General features: G+C 45.0%; 1 protein-coding gene across 4 annotated transcripts; it reads left to right on the top strand.

The window, feature by feature from the left end:
- Positions 1-8,011: 8,011 nt before the first annotated feature.
- On the top strand, positions 8,012-21,446 carry CCL24 (C-C motif chemokine ligand 24). Of its 4 annotated transcripts, XM_035718254.1 has the most exons (6): positions 8,012-8,209; positions 14,160-14,407; positions 18,416-18,517; positions 18,755-18,872; positions 20,179-20,319; positions 20,782-21,446. In XM_035718254.1, exons 2-6 carry the CDS (start codon positions 14,197-14,199, stop codon positions 20,906-20,908), a joined length of 699 nt encoding a protein of 232 aa, XP_035574147.1. In that variant the 5' UTR covers positions 8,012-8,209; positions 14,160-14,196; the 3' UTR covers positions 20,909-21,446. The 4 variants fall into 4 exon arrangements, with proteins under 4 accessions (XP_035574147.1, XP_035574150.1, XP_035574148.1 ...); XM_035718257.1 differs by lacking the exon at positions 14,160-14,407; XM_035718255.2 differs by having other exon boundaries at positions 20,179-21,446.
- The last annotated feature ends 324 nt before the right edge of the window (positions 21,447-21,770 follow it).

Genomic DNA, 21,770 nt, shown 5'->3' with positions numbered 1-21,770 from the left:
AATTGTTTTCTTAATTTTATTTTCAGATTGTTTATTTCTATTGTGTGGAGATACAACTATTTTTTATATTGTTCTTTATCCTGCAACCTTGCTGAACTCACTGTTATTAGCCTGTGTGTGTGTGTGTGTGTGTGTGTGTGTGTGTGTGTGTGTTATTTAGGATTTTCTATAAATAATATCATGTAATCAGTAAATAAAGATAGTTTTATTTCTTCTTTTCCAATCTGGATGCCTTTTATTTCTTTTTCTTGCCTAACTGTCCTGGCTAGAATTTCCAGTAAAATTCTGAGTAGAAGTGATGAGAGTGGACATCCTTGTCTTGTTCCTGATCTTAGGAGGAAGGCATTCAGTCTTTCACTATTTTTTTTTAAGATTTTAAAAATTTATTCGTAAGAGACACAGAGCAAGGCAGAGACATAGGCATAACAACATTTACATCCTTCTAGATTCAGTTTGCTAGTATTTTGCTGAGAATTTTTGTGGCTATATTTATAAGAGATATTGGTATATGGTTTTCTTGCGGTGTTTTTGTTTGGTTTTGATATCAGGGTAATACTGATCTCATAGAATGAGTTTGAAAATGTTGTGTCTCTTTTGTTTTTTTGGGAAAGTTTGTCTGTGAAGAGTTTGATGTTAGTTTTTCTTTAAATGTTTGGCAGAATTCACCAGAGAACCCATTTTTGGGCCTGGGCTTTTCTTTGGGTTTTTTTTTTATCTTATTATTATGAATTCAATCTCTTCACTTATGATAAGTCTATTCAGAGTTTCAAGTTTTTCTTGAGTAATTTTGGTAGTTTGTGTTCTTCCAGGAATTTGTCTATTCCACCCAAGTTATCTGTTCTGTTGGCATGTAGTTATTTACAGTGTTCTCTCATGATACTTTTTATTTCTGTAAGCTAGGTAGTAATATCCCCTCTTTCATTCCCAAGTTTACTGATCTTTTTTTCAGGGCCAGTCTTGCTAAAAGTTGGACAATTTTGTGGATCTTTTCAAAGAACTAACTTTTGGTTTCATCAATTGTTTTCTATTCTCTTTTTCATTATGTATAGGCATGTACAGATATAAATGTCCCTGGAAGTACTGCTTTAACTCCATCCCATAAGTTTTAGTATATTGTATCGTCATTTTCATTAATCTCAGAATGTTGTCTAATTTCCCTTGTGATTTCTTCTCTGATCCATTGACTATTTCTTATCTTAATGTCTGTAGAATTCATAGTGGGACTCTTGGGTGGCTTAGCGGTTGAGCGTCTGCCTTTGGCTCAGGTCATGATCCCGGAGTCCTGGGATCGAGTCCCACATCGGGCTTCCTGTATGGAGCCTGCTTCTCCCTCTGCCTATGACTCTGCCTCTCTCTCTGGCTCTCATGAGTAAATAAATAATATATATATATATTTTAAAAAGAAGTCATAGTGACAATTCATCCTTTTTTTCTTTATCCAACTAGCTAGGATCTTACCAATTTTGTTAATCTTTCAAACAGTCAACTTTTGGCTTTGTTAATTTGCTCTATGTTGTTATTTATTTGATTGATTTTTGCTCTTATTTTTATTTCCTTCTTTTTGCTTACTTTGGATTGATCTTGTCTGTTTTTTTGTTTTTGTTTTTGTTTTGTTTTGTTTGTTTGTTTTTTTAAGTAGGCTCCACACACAATATGGGGCTTGAATTCACAACCCTGAGATCAAGAGTTGCATGCTCTACTGACTGAGCCAGCCAGGCACCCTGATCTTGGTATTTCGTATCTAGCTTCTAAAGATGAAAACTTGGGTCATTGATTTAGACCTTTCTTTCTTTCTTTCTTTCTTTCTTTCTTTCTTTCTTTCTTTCTTTCTTTCTTTCTTTCTTTTCTTTTTTCTTTATTAAAAATATAAGCATTAGGGGAACCTGGGTAGCTCAGTCTGTTAAGCACCTGACTCAGGTCAGGTCATAATCTTGTAGTAGTGGGATCGGGTCCTGCACTGGGCTCTGTGCTCAGTGTGGAGCCTGCTTCAGATTCTCTCTCCCTCTTCTTCTGCTTCTCTTCCCACTTGCATGCTCTCTCTCTTTCAAATAAATAAATAAAATCTTTAAAATAATAATATAAGCATTAAAAACTGTAAATCTCCAACTAGCACTACTTTAGCTGCTTCCCACAACTTTTGATATATTGTATTTTCATTATTATCCAATTTAAAAGTTTTTTATAATTTCCTCTGTAACTTCTTTGATCCATGGATTATTTAGAAATGTGTGATTTCATTTTCAATTATGTTTTCCTAGATACATTATTGCTTCTGGTTTTTAACTTAATTCCATTGTGGTTGGAAGACATTTTCTTTAACATTTCAATCTTTACAATGTATTGAACCGTTGGCCAAGTCTATAGTGTGTTTCAGTGGCCATTTTATGTGTGTTTGGGGAAAATGTGTATTCTGCATTTATTGGTTGTAGTGTTCTGTATATGTCATTTAAGTCAAGGTGATTCAGACCTTCTATGTCCTTGTTGATTTTTATTTCCTTGTTCTATCAATTACTGATAAAGCTGTGTTAGAATCTCTAACTGTGATTATGAATCTATTTCTCCCTTTAATTATGGCAAATTTTGCTTCATGTATCTTTATGTTCTATTATTAGGTACACACATATAAATTGTTCTGTCTTCCTGGTGAATTATTATGAAATGTCCATCCTTATGTTTTTTTTTTTTTTAAGATTTTGTTTATTTTTTCATGAGAGACACAGAGAGAGAGAGGCAGAGACATAAGCAGAGGGAGAAGCAGGCTCCATGCAGGGAGCCCGATGTGGGACTCCATCCCAGGACTCCAGGATCACGTCCTGAGGCCGAAGGGGGGTGCTAAACCGCTGAGCCACTCAGGGATCCCCTATCCTTATATTTGTATAGTATACCTTTTCCCATCAATTTATTTTCAGTCTCTCTGTGTCTTTATATTTAAAATGCATGTTTTTTTGTAGACAGCAGGTAGTAGGGTCTTGCTCTTTTATCCAGTCTGACAATCTCTGTCTTTTTTTTAAAAAGATGTTTATTTACTTATTTGAGAGAGAGAGAGAGAGAGAGATCACGAGCAGGGGGGAAGGGCAGAGGGAGAAGCAGACTCCCCACTGAGCAGGGAGCTTGATGCAGGACTCAATCCTAGGACCTCATCATGACCTGAGCTGAAGGCAGATACTTTACTACTGACTAAGCCTCCCAGATGTCCACAATCTCTGTCTTTTAACTGGAGTGTTTAGTTCTGTGAAGATAAGAGTTAAGATGGCAGAACTGAAGCCTAGCCTTAGAAAGGTCTGCTTGCAAGTTGGCCTTTGGTTGACTTCTGGTAACTTGACTCTTGGAGTGTTTCTAGTCAACGGTTAACTGATAAGGATGATTCATTATACCCCGAACATCTGCTTTCCTTTAGGGAGCCTGGAATTTTGATATATGTGAAGCAGGAGCCAGCCTGGCCAGCCTCCAGTAAAAATCTTGGGTACTGAGTCTCTAATGGGCTTCTGTGTGCAGGAACACATACACATATGATGCTGCCTTCCACGGCTGGTGGAAGAGTGTGCTCTGTGTGATCTCTCATGGGAGAGAGAGAGCACAAGGAAGCCTGCATATGGATTCCTCTGGACTCCACTTGAGTTTTTTTTCCCCTTAAAATCCAGCAGTGCATACTTAATACATCAATGCAAAAACTATATGACTATATGCTGATTTCTGGGTCCTTCTAGCAAATCTTGGAAAGTAGAGATGGTTTTGGAGGCCCCCCAAATGGGCCATTTTCATTTAATATAATCACTGATGTAATGATTTAGGGTTGAAGTCTACTACTTTATTTGGCTCCTGCTTGTTTTACCCTTTATTTTGTTTTTGCTTTTGTTGTCCGTTCCTCTGTTCCCACTTCCCTGCTTTCTTTTGGGTTAATTGCATATTTATTTTAGAATTTCTTTTTATTTTACTTATTAGCTCTTTTGCTATATCTCTGCATTACCTTTTCAGTGGTTACTTTAAAGAGTAAGAGTATAAATCAATAACTTTTCACCGTCTACTTAGAGCTAATATGGTACCATTTGACATAAATTCTAAGTACTTTGCAACCAATAGATCCATTTCTTCTCATTCTTTATGTTATAGTTATCATATGCATTACATCTACACCTGTCTACCATAAACCCCACAATAAAACTTTTTATTTTTGCTGTAAACAGTCATACCTGTTTTACATGAATTAAAAGAAATTAAATTTATTTGTGTGTGAGAGAGAGACCATGAGCAGGGTTGAGGGGCAGAGTGAGAAGCATAATCCCTGCTGAGCAGGGAGCCCATTGTGAGGCTTGATCTTGAGACTCTGGGACGGTGACCTGAACTGCAGGCAGACATCCAGGTGCCCCTCAGGTAAGTTCTTGACAATACTTTTGAGCTGGCACACTGAGCCCATCTTATGGATAGGAAAACTGAGGCTCAGGGAGAGTTAGTACCTTGGCCACTCAGCTAGTAAGTTAGCAGAGTTGGAATCTGAATCTAGGTCTATCAAATCTCAGTCCAGTGTCTTCTCTAGTTTCTCAAAGATTGCAAAATAGAACTATTTCTATTGTATGGGCAGCTCCTCCTGTTGGAGTTATCATATTCTGGAAGGCTGTGTCCATAAAGAGATCGTTCTTTATAAGGAGCCATTCTTTAGGATTATTGTCCATAGTGGCAGAAGCCAGGGAGGAGATGAGCAGAGTGGGTTTTCTTGGGTGCCTTGTCTCTCCGCTGAGATTATAAGTCTCCTGAGGGCAGAGATAGTTCACAGTCACAGCATGAGGATTGGTGTTGAGCTAATGAACAGGAGCTATTTCCTAGGAATCTTGGGTAGATGGGGCATCACTATCATCCCATTGCTCATTTCTGCTCAATGCTTTGCAGTTTGCAAAGTGCTTTTGTGACTCTCGCATGAGTACATGGAGGAAGAGCCTGTAGTCCAAGTCCACATCCCCCTACAGGGCAGTGTCAGGGTGCTGGCTCCAGCTTCCTAACACATAGGGCTTCCCTGCCACACATAGTGTCTTAGAACCCCCAAAGCAGGGCAGCCCCGGTGGCACAGTGGTTTGGTGCCCCCTGCAGCCTGGGGTGTGATCCTGGAGACCCTGGATCGAGTCCCACGTCGGGCTCCCTGCATGGAGCCTGCTTCTCCCTCTGCCTGTGTCTCTGCCTCTCTCTGAGTGTGTCTATGAATCAATAAAATCTTTAAAAAAAAAAAAAGAACCCCCAAAGCAAAAGTTTTCCAAGTATTCCATCCTACTCCATGAGTCTCGTGGTCAAGTAAATGAGAAACATGTGTCTGATTCCAGACCTAGCACTTCAATATCTTTGGGCAGCCCAGAGAAGGAGTTATGGCTCCAGCCTCAGGTTTTTCTGTCTTAAGGAAGAAATCCAGCTGTGCCAGTTCTTCAGGAAGAATGCTCTTTCACTTCTTCTTTTAGTGAGGTCCGTAGCCATCAGATTTTGTGGATCAGCAGAATCTGATCCTTCCTTGGCTTCTGTGTAGGAGCTATTTCTACAGGACAGGACCTAGCCTCAGGCAAGACAAGAAAACCGAGTATTAAGTTAGGGCTTCCTCCCTCCTTCTGCCCTGGGACTCCTTGCCTTCTTAGGATGTGGCTTCAGCTATGGCCCATCTGAAGGACCCTTGTGCACACACTCAGAGGCCTTTCCTCCTCCTGCACCCACTTGGCTTTCAGTGAACTTCAGGTTAGTAAATATCTTCCAACCTCCCTCTTGACACCACTCTTGCCCTCCTTGCATCTCCCAGAACTGAAGGACCATGTGCCTGCCGTCCTAGAGGCCCCATCCAGTGGTACACAAAGCAGGCTCACACCTACCTGGGAGAGCATCTCTTCCCAGCTCCACTTTCAGTGACATCAAGTTGAAAGCTTGAAATTGGCCATGTTAGGAGTATTTATACCATGGAAATCAGTAAATGCTTCAAATCAGTTTCCCCCACAGAGCCAGTTGTTAAACATTTACCAGAACATCACTGGCCCCCTCTTACCTGTCAATCAAGCTCTTCCAAGGTGTTTGTTGATAATCTCTGGTGTTGGTATCAACTGCTTCCATGTGAAGTTCTTGAGTTCTCCTCTCCAGTAGGTCCACCTGGCAGTCGGTCTGCCTGCTCTATGGCAGATGGAAGTCAAGCCAGTACGTCCTGAATTAGCAGGAACATGGGGATATGGGCAGAACATAGATTGTTTCTGCTACAAAATGACACACACACACACACACACACACACACACACACATACAGAGTTTACTTTAATACTTATGGGTTTATTTCAATGTGCATTGGAGAAAATACAACCAGTATACTAAATCTGCAATTTCATGGATATTTTTTGATAAAATCCATTTTTAAAAATTTTTATGTATTTATGATAGTCACAGAGAGAGAGAGGCAGAGACACAGGCAGAGGGAGAAGCAGGCTCCATGCACCGGGAGCCCGATGTGGGATTCGATCCCGGATCTCCAGAATCGCGCCCTGGGCCAAAGGCAGGCGCCAAACCGCTGCGCCACCCAGGGATCCCGGATAAAATCCATTTTTTAAAAAAAACCATTAAGTGTATAGCAGATTGGCTGGTGGGCAGAAATGGTAAAAATTACAGAGATGAGAGAATGGATGAAGAATGGATGAGAATGGATAGTTGGTGATGGGATACTAGGGAAGCATCTTAGGCAGGGGAGTGACCAGGGCTGGTTTGCATCTTTCGATGGGCTTTCTTGCATCTGTGTGTTGAATAGCTTGGAGGGAGTCAATCTGGGAGGCAGCAGAATGGGTCTGAGGAGGAATGGACAGGTCCAAAAATTATTAAATAGACTCAAGAACAATAGGGACATTATTGGATGTGGGAAGGGAGGACCTTCTCTAGACATTAAGGAACGATATGCCAGTTGCATTTGGGCCAGGACAGGTGAGGTACCATGTGCTATCCAGCCCCTGAAGCCAACCTCTCAACCTCACCTCTTCCCATCATCTTCCAGAACTTAGCACAGACCACTTGTCCCCCGGAGCTCCTGCTTGTCCTTCTCTGAAGCTTTCCTGACCCCCAACACAGAGCCCCATCTTCCCACAGTCCTTGGCAGGCAGGTGCCTTGCACTAGACATGATGTACCCTTGTTAACTTTTATTGCAGGTTAGGCACCATGCCAGGAACATTACGAACAGTGGTTCCCTCTCTCTCTCCCCCATAGTACCCCTGGGAAGCAGAAGGTTTCATCCCCACTTCAGATGACAAAATGTAAGCTGGAAAAGCCAGAATATGATCTCAGGCCTAATTGTCTCTACAGCCCATACTCTTAACTTCTCTGATCCATATACCTTTGTAATTATGTGTATATGTATCTCTATTTCAGTGGACTCTGAGCTCTAATGGCACTGAGTCTAAGACGAGTCTTTCCCTCAATCCCAGAACCCCATAGCTGGATGGGACTTCCTTATATGAAGCTTGAATTTCCTACTCGGAGCTCTGTCGAGAGATGTTTACATGCCCCCCCTTGAATCTCACTATCATCCAAGATGGTCAGATCTGTTTCTGGATTACTTTGCTCATCCAATATCTTCCCCCTTGAGTTTTACCTCTTAATTCTGATTCTGTTCCCCTTGAATCTCCAACATCTAGAAGGCAGCAATGACAGTGAGACATGCAAGGGAACCCCTACACCCCCTCTGGTCTATAGCTGTTCCAGGTCACCATGCAGACTAGGCTAGATGGCTAGCAGCAACCTTGGATTCAGCTGCTGTTTGTCCCCTACTGTTCTGTTAAGTTGAGCTCTTTCTTTTTTTTTTATTATATTTTTTAATTTAAATTCAATTTGCCAACATATAGTATAACACCCACTGGTCATCCCATCAAGTGCTCTCCTCAGTGCCTATCACCCAGTTACCCCATCCCCACCCCCCAAACTGAGCTCTTTCAAGCCCTACCATGAGGAGATCAAAGGGCAAGTTGCTTCATAGCTGCCACTCATCTCCTGAAATACTCAGGGCCACGCCTCTTCCAAGACCAGGCTTAGGGTGTGTAGGGGAGAAGTCCATCCTGGCAATGGACTCTTTGTGCTTTCCTGGTGACACAGGTGGGGACGCCCCCCCTCCCACCTCCTGCATCTGCACCTGTTGAAGTCTGTTCATTGCCATGAAGCCAACTGTGCAAAAGTCTTTGTGAACCTTGGGCTCCTGAATTTCCAAGACAATCAAAGGTAGGATGTACAGGCTCCCTTCCTTGCAGGGAGGCCCCTCCTCTCTTCCCACTCTCCTTGCCATTCCAGATCTGATAAATGAGGGGAAACCCTTCTGCATTTGGTGCTGAGGTTGTCCCTTTGTCATCTCCAGGTAAGCGGCTCCTGGGACCACCCTCTGTTCCCAGTCCTCTGTGACTGTGTGTGTGTGTGTGTTTGATGGTGAGGAAGGAGGGTACCACAGGTACCAGTAACACCCTGAGCCTGCCTTCCTGAATCCCCTTTGCTCCCCACCCCTGTGCCTCCCTGTCTTCCTGGCACCCTCTTGTCATTTCCACTGCTTCAAACCCCAGACACTATCCATCTTCAGCCATCTTTGGTTAGGAAGTTGAGGCAGGAATCCAGGAACAGCTGATGGAGCCTGAGCAGATGGGGTGGCAGGGAGAGTGGACAGGAAAAGATGCATTTGAGAGCTACTAAGGAAACAGTGCCACACAGCATCCTGGGTCCACCTGCCACCATGGCAAGGGTACAGGTTCTTTATCAACAAGACATAGGACTACCCTGGCTGCATTATGGCTTCAGGGTCTTGAGCAAGTCATGAAGCCTCTCTGAGGCTCATTTCCTTCCCCGTGAAATGGAGACCTTAAGAGGATCAAGTAAGATTTCAAAGGAGCCAAGTGAGTCTTTAAGGAAATAGCAGAAAGGATTCTGGTCTGGTCTGGTGGCAACTTGTTACCAGAAGGCTGGCCTGGGATAGAGTGCCTTATTGAGGCTCAAGGACCATCCCCCTCCCCCCCACCATCCTGGGCGATGGGCTTTCACATCCCCATTTTACAGAAAATGTGCTGAGCTTCCAAGAAGTTCAATGCCTTGCCTGGTGCCACCAAGAAAGCAAGTAGGAACAGGGAACCAACCCAGGAATGTCTGCCTGTAGGGGTGCACCATTTTCATGGCACTATACTGTCCATGCCTGGGGTGGGCTGGGGTGAGGCATTTAACCTGTGCAATCTCTTTGGGTCTGCCGCCTTCTTGAAGTCTCTACAAGAGACACCATGACTCTGAACACCACAGCCCCAAATAACTTTCACCCAGACTTGTTTTCCTGGTGGATTCTGCTCTTCCTCGAATGGCCCCATCCCCACCGCACACCCAAGTTGGAAACCTGAGTGGTATCCTGGCCACCTCCTTCTCCTTCCTCAACCACCAGGGTACTAAATCTTGTCAAATCCATTTTCTGAATAGTTCTCAATACCATCCCCTCCTCCCACCCCCATTGCCTCCACCTCTCCCTCACTGCAACCTTCCCATAGTCTTCACAACAGTCTCCCTACACTGGCTGCCTACCGCCAGAGTGATTTCTGTAAAACTCCAGACTTGACCAAGATACCTCTCCTCTTTGAATTCATACCTGTGGCCTCCAGGGTTTGGAACACTCCTCCCAACCAGGTATTCACTGCTACCCTCCCATACCCTCCCACATCAATCAGCCTTAAGTTCAGGAGGCATCTCTTCCAAAACATGTTCTCTGACCTCTTCTGCTATCTAGTGTGGCCAGGTGTACCTCCTCCATGTGGGTACCTACAACCTGTACCGTAATTGGTTTGTCTCTCACTGCCCAGGGTGAGTACTTTGAGGAAAGCCCCTATACAGAATTCCCCTCGTGTGCCTAGGGTGAGCAAGGCACCTGGCGTACAGCAGCATTCAATGGGACTTGATCCCAGGACCCCAGGATCACGATCTGAGCCCAAGGCAGATGCTCAACTACTGAGACACCCAGGAGTCCCAAGACAACCCTGGTATTGCTGGATATATATTCAAGTCATTTTCCTTCTTCATTAAAGTCCATTCAAGAGCCAGCAGAGCCAGATTGCCTTGAAAATCCAATTTTAGGGGCACAGAAAGACCCTGCTGACCCCAAATATTTGCTCCTCTACTGTTTAATGCCTGAAATGGGCTTATCTGATTCCCACTGAATGGTAATAACATGCAGGTCTGCCATGCTTTGAAGTTTACTGAAAGCTCTCACATCCCTAATTTCTTTGGATTCTTATGACCATGTGAGTCTACATCCTACCCCACTGCTTTTCAGAGATGAGGAAATTCAAGCTTGAGAGAAGTGATTGATTTGCTTGAGTTCATCCAGATGGTTTTTAGCAGGTCTGTGACTAGCACATTCCAACATACCATAGTTCCTTTCCTTGATGCTCAGTCTGGTTTTGAACCTTATTAGGAAACTCACATGAGTTTTTTTGTTTGTTTTAATGTCCTCCAGTTTTCTTCACTATTGAGTTACTTATTTTCTGTTCATAATTAGCTAGAATTTGTGAGGAGACACACTGAGACAATGGAAATACCCCATTTCCCATCATACTTCCACCTTCGAGCTTTAGCGTCCTTGGATGATTTTCTAGCTCTACCATTTCTTCTCTGCTTATTAGTTGGCATCCTACTGCAGGATGGAGCTTCCCCTGTGTTGGTCTGCTACAGTTGCTGAAAGGAACTTAACAGGAATGTACTGTCTCGCAGTCTGGAGGCTAGAAGTCCAAGATCAAAGTGTGGTTCTTCCTCAGGGCTGTGAGGGAAGGTTCTGCTCTGAGTCTCTCTCCTTGGCTTATGAATGGCCACCTCCTCCCCATGGGTCTTCACAAAATCTCCTCTCAGTGCATGTCAGTAGCTGTGTCCAAATTTTCTCCTTTTTATTGGGACACCCATCATTGTGGATTAGGGCCTACCCTACTGATCTCATTTTAACTTGGTTATCTCTGCAAAGACCCTGTCTCCAAATAAGATCACATCCTAGCATGTGATTAGGGCTCCAATACACATTCTTTTTGGTGGAAGGTGGGTGGGGGTGAGGGAGGTCACAATTCAACCCAAAACATATTTATTTATGGATTTTTATTTTATTCAGTACATCACTATCATTATTACTAATTGGATTGTCCCAGGTTTGGCCAGTGTGAGCCCTTGAAAACTGCCTCCTCTGTCCTTTTGACATATCCCCATGATTCTTGGAGCACTTTGTTACTTTCTGGCCCAGAAAGATGTTCCAGGCTCTATTTTTTCTGCCCCAGGACTAGAATCAGGTGCTTTTCCAAGAAGCAATGTTTTGAGCTATGCTCTTTGCTCCTGGCATGTCACTGTTTCTAAGTGGTTGCATATATCACTGCTACATCTAATTCTATTCCAATATCCTTGAATTCATTCTCTCCTTCCCCCTGTCCATAGTTTCAATGCCTTTTTCCAGCAGCAAAAGGAGGTGCAGAGGCCTGAGGAGGGATTGGGGAAGAAAAAAAAAGAGAGTGAGTGGGACCTGAAGACAGCCAGGAAACCCATCAAAGAAAGATTCCTTTTCTGCCTGCTTGCCAGGAAGTTTGTGCAGGGTAGGGGAAGGACTGGGGGAAAACCCACTGTCCCCACCTCCCCCTGCCCTCTCAGGTTCAATTAGATAAGTCAGACTGTTGGATCAAAGTCAGGCCACAGGAAGAAGGCAGGTGAAGTCTTTGGGTGTGGTCTCAATAAAGCCACGAAGTCCCTACCATTTGAGCAAATATTTTATAAGTTTCCTTAGCTTCTGCTCTCTACTTATTTCCTTAGTTTTTAGTTGAGATAAAATCCACATAACATAAAATTCATTATTTTAATGCCTTTAAAGATTTTATTTAGTTATTTATTTAAGAGAGAATGCAAGTGGGGTGAAGAGAAGAGGGGGAGAGAGAGGGAGAGAGAGAATCTCAAGCAGACTCCATGCTGAGCAGAGTCCCACGTGTGGGCTTGATCTCACAACCCTGAAATCATGACCTGAGCCGAAACCAAGAGTCAACACTTAACCAACTGAGCCAGCCACCCAGGTGTGTCCCGATGCCTTTAAAGTGTACAGTTGAATGGCACAATTGCTACAACCCTCACACTACTTAATTCTAGAACATTTCTATCACCTCAAAAAGAAATCTCATATCTCTCAATCTTCTTCCTCCCAGCCCCTAGCACGTACTGATCCACTGTAAATCTCTATGGATTAACCCATTCTAAACATTTCTTGTAAATGGAATCCTATACTGTATGACCTTTGGTGTTTGACACCTTTTGCTTACAAAGAATGTGTCTGTACACTTCATTTCTCTTTATAGCTGAGTAAAATTCCACTGTGTAGAGATGCCAGTTTTGTTTAAACATTCATCCTCTGATGAATATTGGATTGTTTACATTTTTTGGCTACTATGAATAATGCTGCTATGAATGTTCATTGGGAACTTTTTGCGTGAACATGTTTTCCGTTCTCTAGAGTATGTACCTTGGGGTTGAGTTGTTGCATCATATTGTAACCCTGTGTTTGACTTTTTGAGGAACTTTCAAACTTTTCCACTATGGTTACACAATCTTTCATTCCCAGGAACAATGTATGAGAGTTCCCATTTCACTGCCAATACTTATTTTCCTTTTTTTTTTCATAGCCATCCATGTGAAGTCATTTTGATTTGAATTTTCCTAATGAGTAATGGTGTTGAGTTATCTTTTCATATATTTATTGGACATCCATATATTTTATTTGGAGAAATATCTAGTCAAATTCTTTGTTTCTTTTAAAATTGGATTATTTTTCTTTTCATCATGAAGTTCTAAGAATTTTCTGAAGAATCTATCTGGATACTGATGACTATCTATCAGATGACTTCCAAATATTTTCCCCCACCATGTGAGTGGGCTCTCCACCTTCTTGGTAGTATCCTCTAACTCACACAGTTTTGATTTTAGTAAAGTCGAACTATTTTTTCTGTGCTTGCTTGGATCTTGATATCATATCAAAGAAACTGTTACTTCATCCAAGGTCATAAAGATTTACACCCACATTTCCTTCTAAAAGTTCTATAGTTTTAACTCTTACATTTATGCTGAGTTAATTTTCATATATGGTGTGAGGGAGTGGGTCCAACTTCATTCTTTTGCATGTGGATATCCAGTTGTCCCAGTATCATTTGTTGAAAAGACTATCCTTTTTCCATTAAATGGCTCTGGCATGCTTATAAAAAATCAATTGACTGTAAATGTGAGGGTTTATTTTTAGACTCTAAATTCCATTGATCTGTATGTCTATCCTTATGCCCATACCCAAACCATCTTGATTACTTTAGTTTGTGGTAACCTGTGAAAGTGGAAAGTGTTAGCTCTATAACTTCATTCTTCTTTTTCAAAATTATTTTGATATTCTAGGTTCCTTGCATTTCTGTATGAATTTTAGGATAAGCTTGTCCATTTCCTTCTCTTTCTTAGCCTTTCATTCCCTTACTTCTCTCATATTTTTAGCACCTTATATGGCAGTTGAGGTTTCAGCTGTGAACCAGCAGTGAGATCAGTGATTGTGTGACCATGAGCAAGTTGCTTCACCTTTCTGTACAATGATATTATAATATCTACAGTACAGGGTCATTACTGTAAAGATTAGATTAAACGCAACTCTATATTAAAGTTCACGGAAGATCCTGTGGATGATTTAGTTATCTCATTGGCTTGTAAACAAATTGTTGTAATAAAAATAAGAATGGCCACCTGGCAGGGGTCACTTGATCTATGCCAGACTGGGAGCTAAGCACTTGACATGAATTATTATGTTCAATACTCATAATAACCCATGAGATGATTATTATTAATACCCATAATAGTCCATGAGATGAATATTGTTATTTCCCATTTTATGACTGAGAACATCAATAATAAGGCACAGAGGAATTCAGTAATATGGGTAATGCAGTTAAAGAGCTGAGCAACGATTTCAATCCTGGCAGATGACACTCAAATCCAGAAGGTGGTGCTTCTAGGCCATGGCTACTGGGGTTAGGGAGAGGCTTAAAATGGTGGGTTCTGGGCTGATTTCCAAGAAGTGGGTCTTAGGTAACCTGCAGGTGCTTCTCATCCACATTTTGTAATGCACCAGGGGGCACCTCAGATTCTGTATCTCCCTCTCCCTCAGGCACTTCAGGTAGATCTCATATGTGGAATGGAGCCAAATGAACCTCTCCTGGCGCCTGCCCCAGTCTCTCATTCTCCCTCCCCTGGACAGCTACAATATAGCCTCCAGCCAGCCTTCCTGCTCCAGTCCCTTCCTACCACACCTACCAGTGGATCCAATCATACCACTAGAGCACAGATCTGACCTAACTCTGCACATCCAAACCTTGGGTGGCCCCACTGCCTACAGGATCAAGGCTGAGCTCCCAGGTGAGAGACAATATATGAACCTTGAATTCATACAGAATGTAGTTCAAATGCCAGCTCTGCCTTTTCCTGACCTCTATGCCTCAGTCGCCTTGGGGATGAGTGTGGATTCATGGAGAGGAGAGATCTGAAGCACTTAGCAACTTCATAGGCAGCTGTGCTCTGCTCCTCTGCTGCCCTCCTGCCTGATCCACCACACCCTACCCACACAACCACCTACTTTTGGACTATTTGGGGCCATCAGGGCCAACTCTGTCTTTCTGGGACATGTTTTCAAGTGTTTGAAGCCATTTCTTGTTGAAGCTAACAGCCCACTTCTTCCAGTCGTTTCTCACTGGGATGTGTCTTGGAGTCCCCCTCACCCCCTTGGTTACTGTCCATTGACCTGCATCATGCACTTTTGGGTTTGGTGCTACATCATTATTCTTGGGTGACTCACTCAGGAGTGGCAACCAGGACAGTTGCTCTTGGTGCCATCCCATGAGGGCAGGACCACTGCTCCCTGCTCACTGCCAGGCACGGCTCTGTTTCCTCACCTGCTCCTCTCCTCCCTCATGCCTACTTAGCCTCCAAACTCCTGCTCCCTGGATCCACAAGGGAGGGGAGAGACCTCAGAGGGCACCTTGGCCAGGTTTCCCAGGTTTCATCATCACAATTTTTGTCATATGTACACACTATTTGTCCTGTTACCTACTTTATTCTATTTTGTAAACTCATATTTTTTACTTCTGGGAAAATCTGATATTGATTCCATAAATATAAAACCCCTTATCTTAGAGGGTAGCTATAATAAGATATATTTAAATTAAAGTGAAATATGCCCATTTTTGTCTCACATGGTAATGTGGCTGCCACACTTGGGGAAATGCAAATCCAACCACATCCCACTTCTCAGAGGGAGAAACTATGGTGGGCAAGGGGCAGAGTCTGAGCTGGAGCCAGGTGGGGTTCAGGGCACTTCACAGGGCCCCTCTTATTTCTCCTCTTTCCTCTCCAGCTCATTTCCTCAAGTCTGCTCTGTCTGTACCTGCTGCTCTCTGGCCCTCCTCTTCTGCTCCTCCATTCCCTTCCCTCTTTCCCCTCCTCCTCCTTTTCCTCTTCCTTCTTTCTGAGTTCTCCCTTTCTATTCTGTTTTCATAGAACCACCTTCTCTTTTGCTCTTACTTTAAATGTAAAGATCACTCTGGCTGTTGGATTCCACCTCTTCAAGATGGAAAGGTTTAAGTTCCCATTTTGGGAGCAAGGATAAGAGACTCTACAATGTTATCTAGTCATTTAGCACTTGTAGATTTCAGTTTTTCCCCCTTTGGAAAATGGGGTTGATAATCCCTGCCTTCCCCAGATAAAGCATCAAGACTGGGTGTTTTGTTTTACTTTTTTTGTTTTTGTTTTGGGGGGTGTTTTGTTTTTAAAGATTTATTTATTTATTGGAGCAGGGGGAGGAACAGAGGGAGAAAATCCTCAAGCAGATTCCTGCTGAGCATGGAGCCCTACCCAGGGCTTGATCCCATGACTCATGAGATCATGACCTGAGGCGAAACCCAGAGTCCAGATGTTCACCCAACTGAGCCACCCTAGGTGCCCCAAGACTGGGCATTTTTTTTGACTGGGCATTTTTTTTAAAGGGCCTTGGAGGAAAATGGGGCACCTGGGAGGCTCAGTCAATTGAGCCTTTCCCTCTGCCCCTCTCCCCAACCAGCACATGCATGTTCTCTCTCAAAGAAAGAAAGAGAGAGAGAGAGAGAGAAGCAAAAGAATGGACTTTGGCCTGTAAAGGATGTTCCTAATTGGGGTGAAGCACCTCACCCAAAACCCTCCCACTCAATGACCTCTGCCATGCTGCTCACTGGGGTTGCAACATGCGACAGCATGGGCTTCCCGCCCTGTTCAGCCTTGTCCTCATTCTTCTCCTGCATGCTGCTTCTGCTGGATGTTTTCCTTCTCCTGCCATACACTGTCCCAGTACCCTTGACTCAGAAAGTTCCCTCTGAATTGTTGAGAAGCAAATCTTTGAACGTGTATCATCAGATGGAATCATGCAAAGCCCCTGAGTGTATAAAAGGCATCTCATTCAATGTCCTCCATACTCTGCCAGGTGAGGGTCATCACTGAAGGCTGCTGAGGGGAAGGTATAAAACTGGCGAGGAGTTGAGGGGGGCACTCAGTATTTTTCACTCCCGGAAGAAGAGCAATGAAAAGATCAGGTGCTCCTGGCCTGGCCCCCATCAGAGGACCTGCCTACTGACTCCCCCATGTACACACTGATCCCAGTGGTGCTGGGCAGAGACCACATGGGAGTCCTTGGTCTAGGGGAGAGCAACTCAGAGTTGGTCCATCATATATTCATTCTATAAACACTGGCCATGCAATAGGTGATCTGCTTGGGAATTTTTGGGCATGAAAATGGGACATTGATCTTGGTGTTCATGGTCACATGGGAGACACAGACATACAACCTCATCTGAGTGACGTGTGACACTGTGCTCCTACGCCCATGTGTTGCTGCATGTCCTGGATGACCAGAGCAGGGAAGGCAGGAAGCCGAGTATTTCCGTGAGAAGTAGAATGGAGCGCATTGGAAGGAGGGGTTGGGACTTGAAGCAGCAGTGATAAAAGTTCAAATAGGGGGTCCCAGCCTGGGATCCTGGAAAGGAGGACAGAGTGAAGTGGGTACCATATTCCTCTCTGTCTGACAAGGTCACTTCAGTCTCTATGAGCAGCACTGCTCATTATGATCTACAAAGCCCTCCTGGAGCTACCAGTCCCTTTCACTGTCCAAACCTCAGCACAGCCATCAACATCAAGTGCATTCCCTACTTTCCTTCCAGCAAAACACTGGCCAATTCCTTCAATGTTCCCCCTCCTCACCTATACCCCTTGTCTCAGGTTGGGGTCCTCAGAACAGACCCTGAAAGGAGGATTCAGGGGCAAGTGTTTCATTAGGCAATGGTTCCAGGGGGAACCAACAGGACAGAGGGGAAGCAGAGAAGAAGGGAAGGGATCAGCAGGGTCAGCTGCACAGAGAGGAACTGGCTTGACCCAGTCGGGATCTCAGGAAGTAGTGTAGGTCATGCTGTATCTGGAGTTTGTATCCCTCCAGCAGACATATGTCAAAGTCTGCCCCAAGGATGTAAGTTTCTAGGTATTTCCCATTTTTGTGGGGAGCCTGCTGGATAGGTGGCTCTGGCACTAGAAACCCAAGGCCATCAAAAGCCAGTGTGTGAACAAGGTGAAGGGGTCCAAGGACATATGGACAATGAGATGTTGTTGAAGCTCCATGTCTGCTCAATCAGCACCTGTAACAGTTTATTCCGTACACTTGCTCACGTATCCACGTCCCCACTGGAAGTCTGGAACATAGCACGTGCCTAATAAGAGTTGGTATATGTCAACTCAGGTGAATGCACCTGGGTGGCTCAGTCAGTTTCGTGTCTGGCTCTTGGTTTCAGCTCAGGTCATGATCTCAGGGTTGTGAGATTGAGTCCCACATCAGCCTTCCCTCCGGGCATGGAGCCTGCTTGAGATTCTCTCTTTCCCTCTCCCTTTGCCCCTCCTCCACCAAAAAACAGACTTGGGGAATGAATGAATGAATGAATGAATGAATGAATGAATGAAAGCAAGGAGATAGGGTGACTTTCCCCATTTTTGGCCAAAGAAGCTAAAGTTCAGAAAGGTGAGTGACTTATCCAGAATCCCACAGGGAATGAACAGCACACCAGGGATCCTCATCAGCCTTCTAACTACTCATCCAATTCTCTGCTTCACTTAAGCTGGGCAATCCTCTCCTCCTCCAGCCTTTCTTAGAAACCACATAACCCACATAACCCCTGACTCAGCTAGGCAACAACTTCCTCTTGGCAGAATTCATAAGCCTCTAGGACTTTCAAGGCAGCCTGGAGGGGTTGGGGGAGGTTCCATCAGTGCATGTTTCCTCCTAACTGCCCCTATAAAAGGCAGCAGGAGGTTGGGGTGGTCTGAAAGGAACTGTGGCCCTCTCTTCCCACACCCCAGCTCTAGGTCCTGAACTCCTTCTCCAGCAAATGGCAGGCCTTGCAACCTTTGTGGTTAGCCTCCTGCTTGTGACCTTGTGTGCCCACTGCATCGATCCTGCAGGTAAGACCTCCAACTGTACCCCAGGGCTGTCAGGTGGGTCAGTCATGCCAAGAACATGGCTGAGACGGCACAGCAAAGGGGAGAGGAGCAACCAGGCTGGGTTGGAAGGAGATGCTGAGGAGTGGCAGCACAGTGCCTGGGCTGGAGGTGTTAATGTAGGGAGTGTGCTTGGGCTCCAAAGCCCAGAGTCTCAGGGAGGCTGGAAAAGAACATAGCTCTCTTCTCTGCGTGTTTTAGGCTCTGTGTCCATCCCCTCTTCCTGCTGCATGTTCTTCATTTCCAAGAAAGTTCCGGAGAACCGAGTGGTTACCTACCAGCTGCTCAATGGGAGCGTCTGTCCTAAGGCAGGAGTGGTGTGAGTATCTCCTTCTTCCTGGACACCTGGCAGGAGAGGGGGGAGTGAGCTTCCAAGGTCACCCAGGGGTAAAATCAGGAGGACCTGGCTCTCTAATCCTGGGGGAGCCACCCCACCTCCCCAAGCCTCGGGTACCTCCCCCATGAGATTGGGAAGAGAACTCAAGCAACCATCATTTCTTGAGCATCACACATATATGAGGCACTGTTTGGGGCATATAACATTGTCTTTTTTTTTTTTTCAAATTTTTTTTTATTTATTTATGATAGTCAGAGAGAGAGAGAGAGAGAGGCAGAGACACAGTCAGAGGGAGAAGCAGGCTCCATGCACCGGGAGCCCGATGTGGGATTCGATCCCGGGTCTCCAGGATCGCGCCCTGGGCCAAAGGCAGGCGCTAAACCGCTGCGCCACCCAGGGATCCCGGGGCATATAACATTGTCTTAACTAACCCTCTCGACCATTCTGTGAGCTAGCTATGATTATTCCCATTTTACAGAGAACAGCTGAGGTCCAGAAAGGTGACCTGCTCAAGGTCACTGGGACTCCAGATAACTTCACAGCTGCCTCTCACACAAGGCAGCAAGTGTGAACTCACTTGGTAACAGTGGCCTACTGTAGAAATGTGACATTGGTATTAGTAATAATTTTGCCCACTGGCACCAAAGCCAGTTCCCTAGCCCAGCACCCCCTAGCTCAGAGCCGGCTTGGCAGAGGGCATCCCACCGCCTCCTCCCTGCTCTGGCACCTATATTAGTCATGTTTCCTCGCATGGCATGTGAACTGGAGGCATCTGCCTTTATTCATGGGGACTTTCAATGCATTTTCTCCTCTCTTCTCCTCTCTGTGGGTAGAGATTTTGTATCTTCAGACCTAGCATTATCTTTTTTTTAATATAGAGTATATTTATTTATTCATGAGAGACACAGAGAGAGAGGCAGAGACATAGGTAGAGGGAGAAGCAGGCTCCCCGTGGGGAGCCTAATGTGGGGCTCCATCCCAGGACCCCGAGATCAGGATCTGAGCCGAAGGCAGATGTTTCACTGACTGAGCCACCCAGGTGCCCATAGATTCAGCATTATTTAAAAGCAAGGCTGGGCCTCCCTCATCTGACAGGAAGGCTGTCGAGCATAAACAACTGATGGACAGAAATGCAGACACATAGAGAGAAGGCCATGTGTCAGGCGCTGGCTAGGAGGCTCCGGGCAGCAGCTTGCCCTCTGTGGGTTTCAACACCTACCTTCTCATCTAGTGAAGTGGTCTGAGGTTCCTGCCAGCTCTCAAGTGTGCCCTGTCACCCTTCCCACAGCTTCACCACCAAGAAGAACCAGAAGTTCTGTGGCGATCCCCAGCTGCACTGGGTCCAGAAGTTGATGAAGAACATAGAGGCCAGGAGGAAGAAGGTGTCTCCTGGGGTCAGGGCAATGAGCACCAAAGCCCTGGTGCAGAGGTACTCTGCCAACAGCACCTCCATCTAAGCACTACCCAGCCCTCAGCCTGGGGCCTGTGAACCAGTAGTGAGAGCGGGGAGAGCTAATGTCCTTTTCCCTAGCATCAGTCTATTAAAAAACCCAGGGTAGGGCAGGCCTGCTCTGGCGGACTGAGCAACCACTCCAAGTGTCCTGGGCCCCTTGCTTTCCCTGAGCTGGAGAAACTCCCAGAAGGAAGGTGGTGGCCGCTGTTGGTCCTCCTCTTGAGCTAGTGCTGGCCGTTCTCTGCTTCCCAGGCTCCGTCAGAACCCAGGAACATAAGGCCCAATCTGCAGACAAACTCGGCTTGCACCTAAAAGCTTAGGCTACAACTGGCTTCTGTAGGTCCTCTGGTCTTGCAGTGGGACCTGTGGGCTGTCTATCTGTCTGTCTGTCTGGGCATGGATGACCTTTAACAGCTGCGGCTCTTCATAACATTGCAGATGCCCCAAGCTTGTCCCCGTTCAAGAATCCCAGATGAATAAAAATCCGAGAAAATATAGCGCTCTTTTGCCACACGCACTACCAGATCCTGGCCTTCCTTGCACGCATCTCATGGAATGTGATTAATGAAGTTTAGAAGGACTTGTTGGTTTCTGTAATGAAATGGACCTGGAGGGGGTCGCTTGGGTAGCTCAGTGGTAGAGCATCTGCCTTTGGCTCAGGTAGTGATCCGAAGGTCCTGGGATCAAGTCCCACATCGGGCTTCCTGTGAGGAGCCTACTTCTCCCTCTGCCTTTGTCTCTCTACTTCTCACGAATAAATAAATAAAATCTTTTAAGAAATGGACGTGGCGGATCAAGATGAGGGGCCAGCCTCAGTAGTTTTTAAATTTCTTTGTGAAGATATGGTTTGGAGAAGGCGTTCTGCTTTGTGGCATGGCTTGCTCTGTGCTGCTTTGGGGGAGAAGGACCTGTGGTGCCTTTAAAGCTGGTCTTTCCCTACACTTGGAGGATGAGAAGATGGAGGGGGCGCCCTGGGGCAGGGAGAGGGAATCCAGGATGTTTTTTCCCCCACTATGTATAAGGTACCATGTGATTTAGATGTCAAGAGTGTGGACACACTTGCTCAAAAAACAATTCAAATAAAATGTGATTTTCCCTTTGAAGGTGATCGTATCTTGCCTATTCTTTTCCTGGAGGGACAGGGGTCTGGGTATGAACAATAGTGTGCCCCAGAGAACATCCTGAGTGGCCCATCGGAGGGTCTAAAGGCAGCCTGAGTCCAGGGCATCCTAGGAGAGATCTTGGGCTGCTCTTGGAAGTTCTGATATGAGCTTTGTAAAACATTCGTGCACAGCTGGATTCAGTTTAAAAAAAAATTCAACCAAACATTATTGCACAAGGCTATGAAATGAAAAAGATGGTCTCTGGCTTCAGAGAATTAGGGAGAAAATAACACACACATGCTCACAAATCAAGAGCCAAATGAG

The sequence above is a fragment of the Canis lupus genome, chromosome 6 (assembly GCF_003254725.2).
Source record: "Canis lupus dingo isolate Sandy chromosome 6, ASM325472v2, whole genome shotgun sequence".
Taxonomy (NCBI): Eukaryota; Metazoa; Chordata; class Mammalia; order Carnivora; family Canidae; genus Canis; species Canis lupus.
The sequence above is the reverse complement of the archived record's forward strand: the minus strand, read 5'-3'. Positions and strand labels throughout refer to the sequence as shown.